This window comes from Talpa occidentalis, unplaced genomic scaffold (genome assembly GCF_014898055.3).
Source record: "Talpa occidentalis isolate TD23 unplaced genomic scaffold, MPIMG_talOcc4v2.1 talOcc4.2, whole genome shotgun sequence".
Classification (NCBI taxonomy): domain Eukaryota; kingdom Metazoa; phylum Chordata; class Mammalia; order Eulipotyphla; family Talpidae; genus Talpa; species Talpa occidentalis.
Window position 1 is genome coordinate 20,454,874 of NW_023602073.1, and position 3,970 is coordinate 20,458,843.

Consider the following 3,970-nt stretch of genomic DNA (forward strand, 5'->3'; position numbering starts at 1 on the left):
AGAAAATGAACCACTCCACAAAGGAGTGAGCCTCTCCCAAAGGGAAGATGACTGTATCAGTGCAATCTCTGCACTGACATGAGGCAGCAGTCCTCTGCTCACCTGTGACTATGCAGGACTCCTTGCTGCCAACTCCCTCCCTCTGCAGGGCAGTAACCCTCCAGCCAGCCCATATCTGTCAACTTGCCAGGGCTTCTCTGCACTCACCTCCCTCAGCAGAGTTTGGACAGCTATTCCAGAAGTAGCTGGGGACTGATTCTGAGCTTCATTAACCAGGCTTGATTCTTTCATAAAATATTTTAATTATTAGTTGTCTCAATTAATTTAAATCAAAAGTTTTCTCAATATGTTTTGAAATTCTCACCCAAACAAGAATTAACAGATGTGCCTCAAAAAAAGAGATCAGCTTTTCTTCGGAAAACCTTTCTTAGAGCTGCCTTCATGGCTTGATTTCTCAGGCTGTAGATCATTGGGTTGAGTGTTGGGGGCACAACTGTGTACATAATAGCAGGTAAAATGTCCAGTGCACTGGGAGAGTCAGAAGGTGGCTTGAGATACTCAAAGGCGCTGGTTAAAATAAACAATATGACAACAGAGAGGTGGGGAAGGCAAGTGGAAAAGGCCTTCGCTCTACCCTCAGCAGATGGCATCCTCAGCACAGTAGAGAATATCTGTGTGTAGGACACTCCAATAAAAATGACAAAAAGAAACGCCATAAAAGACAGGAAGCCAGTGACCCCAACTTCGCTTATGTACTCATTCGAACAAGAGAGTTTCAGGAGCTGAGGGATGTCACAGAAGAACTGGTGAATGATATGGGGACCACAGAAGTGGATGGAGAAAGTGGCAGCTGTGTGCATGGCTCCAGAAATGACACCAAATGTCCAGACACCTAGGACTCCGTGAACACAGGTGCTGACATCCATGATGATTTCGTAGCGCAGTGGAAGACAGATGGCCACGTAGCGATCATAAGACATCACCGTGAGCATAGATATCTCAGCAGCAGCACAGAGAGTGAAAGCAAAACACTGCACTATGCATTCCCCAAAGGAAATGTAACCACTATGCATGAAAGAATTGTAAATGGACCTTGGAACAGTCACACAAATGTAGCATAGGTCCAGGAAGGAGAGATGTTTCAGGAAGAAATACATGGGTGAGTGGAGACTACTGTCCATGGAAATTGCAGTGATAATGAGGATATTGCCAGTTAATGCCACCATGTATAAGACTAAGAACAGAGAAGCATGGATGAGTTCTAGCTCAGGTTTATCAGAAAATCCCATCAGAAAAAAAACACTAATAGTTAAATTGGCCATAGTCCTTCTTAGTTTTCCAGTGATGTTGGCTGTGAAAAAAAATGGAACCATTGGAAACAAAATTTCTGTACTTAACTACCTAACCTATTTTAGACTAAAGGAAGGTAGGCACGATTTCGCTTGATGAAGCAACCAGTTTAACACCAATTTGAAAAAGTTCTCTATACTAATAATGTTGTGGAAGCATTTTAAGTGACTGACTTGATTATGGAACAATGGATAAAGAGGATTATAAATTTTCATATTGCCAATTGCAATTAAAGGAAAGATGTAAAATACATAAGCAATACATTTAATACAATATATTTAATATATAATCTTGTTAACAGGACTAGAAAGAGCATTGAATTTTGATTCATATTAAAAGTCATATATAGTTCAAGTTCATATACTCACTTTTATAAATGTTTCATAGATACCTCTTCTTTTTCATTAATCATTCTAGCATTGATATACTGATTTATTATTGTATATATATATATATATATATATATATATATATATATATAATATTTGGGGCCTCCCTGGTGATGCAAGGGTTTAAGCACAGCACTATGAGGCTATCTGCAGCCACTGCACCATGAGTTCAATTCCGGGCAGGCCAGGGACTACTCAAATGGCACAGCTGTCTCACCCGCTGCTCCCCTCAGCAATGCATTTCAGCAGATTTGCCTGTTCTGTTCCCCACTCTGTCCCTGGTGAATCCTCTCACCTCCCATATCTCTGGCCCGTACACCAGTTCTTGTATGCATAAATAAAATCTAAATGTGTGTCTTATGTAATTAAGCATTTATTTTCTTAATAAATTATTGTAATTTATTGTAATTTCATAATTATTAAGTAATTACAAAACATCAAATTGAGCATAGCTATGGAGTAATTGTGATATATAAACTATTTTCATTTGCATGAAATATAAAAATTAATCTGAAAAATACCCATTTTTCCAATGAAATGGAAAGGAATAGACCCCCCCATTGTGTTTTTATAAGAAAAAGCATAACTAATATACACCTGAAAAAATAATTTATGTAATTTTTGGTTAAATAAATTTGAAACCACTCAACAAATAAGTATCATATAATTACATATAGTGAAAATGCAAAAAGAAAATTATCAGAGGAAAACCATCTCATAGTCACATATATCTGAAGAGGTTGAATCTGATCCTTAAATCATAGACAGTCTTGTAAATCAATGCTACTGCAATAAAATTCATACAATTATAAAATAGCATGGAATAATTTCATGGAAAAAAGGAAAATGGTTAAAATATGCCAGCAGTATGGTCAAATGTGTGTATACTCTCTAAAAAAAAAAAAGCAAATATTTAGGAAAAATATTTAGTAAAAATCTTGAAGCACTCAAAGCACTCTTAGGCCATGTAACTTTATATCCAGGTATCAACTTAATAATTCATTTGAATAATTAGTATAAAGAAAATGTCCATTTAAAATTAGGGCAGTAGTAAAAGTATTGACAAATCATAAAATTAGAACTGAATAATCATTTTCATGATAATACTTCAGGCAAACTTGAAAATTATAAAGTGTTTGTTTTTTGAAATGGGATTTCATAACTATTTTGATTAAGAAATAAGACATATTAAAAGGTAAAACAAACAGAATCATTCTGTCATACATTCATGCTGAAGTACTTCTATGATGGTTACAATATCCTCCTCAGATTTCTATTTCCCAGTTAAACAATCAGAGCTCATCCCATAGTATTTCATATTTAACAAGTTAAATGACAATGGCTGGTTTTCTCACTCACGCCAAACCAGTGTTTTATGGCCTTTCCATTACCTGTATGATCTAGCTTTTTAGACCCTCAGGAAACTCACCAGAGCATATTCAGGTGTATCTTCCCTCAACAGGAGAAGCTGTCAGTGTGAGCAGCTGACACTTAGCTCAAAGTCCTGAGCTCTGAAATCAGTCACATTCAGAAAAATGAGAAATATGGAGAAAAGCTAAGTCCATTTCAATCCTTTGTTTGGCCCCTAGTGATTAAACAATAATATCTCTTGGCACAAGCAGAGTTTGTGGCAGCTCTGGGTATTTGGCATTGCTGGCCAATACCTTGGGACCAAATCTTGAAATTATATTGATTGTTCCTGCAGATTATTTTTCTGCTGAGTTGTTAAATGATTATACCTAGTTTCCTGGAAGTTCAGCTTATTTGTGTTTATCGGATCAAATTATTGAAAAATATTATACTTTGGTGTTAGAATCAAGAATATCCAAAAAAGACAACTTACTTCTATTAATTGAATTAGCAAGTCATTTGGTTACTTTTTAAATAATGTTTAGTGTTAAATAAATATCCTTATTAGCTGAAAATGTGTTAATACCACAAATGAATCAAAAAAATATCCTCTAATTTATACTGCTAAACGTTAATCTAATTTCTCTTCAAGTGGGGATTTTACAATTAGCCATTTTTTTTTATAGAGGCATGTTTTATTTATTTATTTGTTTGTTTGTTTTGTTTATACATGCACTGGGTACAGTCAGAAGCGTGGGAGGGTGAGAGAATTCACCAGAGCCAGAGCGGGGAGCAGAGCAGGCAGAAGGACCGAAGTACACTGCTGAGGGGAGCAGTGGGCGGCAGGAGAGGTCTGCGTGCCATGTGGGACCCTCCTCCTG

The 3,970-nt window shown here is 36.5% G+C and overlaps 1 protein-coding gene across 1 annotated transcript; it reads right to left on the reverse strand.

The window, feature by feature from the left end:
* Positions 1 to 389: 389 nt before the first annotated feature.
* On the reverse strand, positions 390 to 1,322 carry LOC119251034 (olfactory receptor 14J1-like). The gene has a single exon (XM_037518542.1). The coding sequence runs from the start codon at positions 1,320 to 1,322 to the stop codon at positions 390 to 392; it is 933 nt and encodes a 310-aa protein (XP_037374439.1).
* Positions 1,323 to 3,970: the final 2,648 nt, after the last annotated feature.

Coding starts and splice junctions, on each gene's coding strand:
- LOC119251034 (XM_037518542.1), bottom strand. CDS start 1,322: ATGGCCAATTTAACTATTAGTGTTTTTTTTCTGATGGGATTTTCTGAT.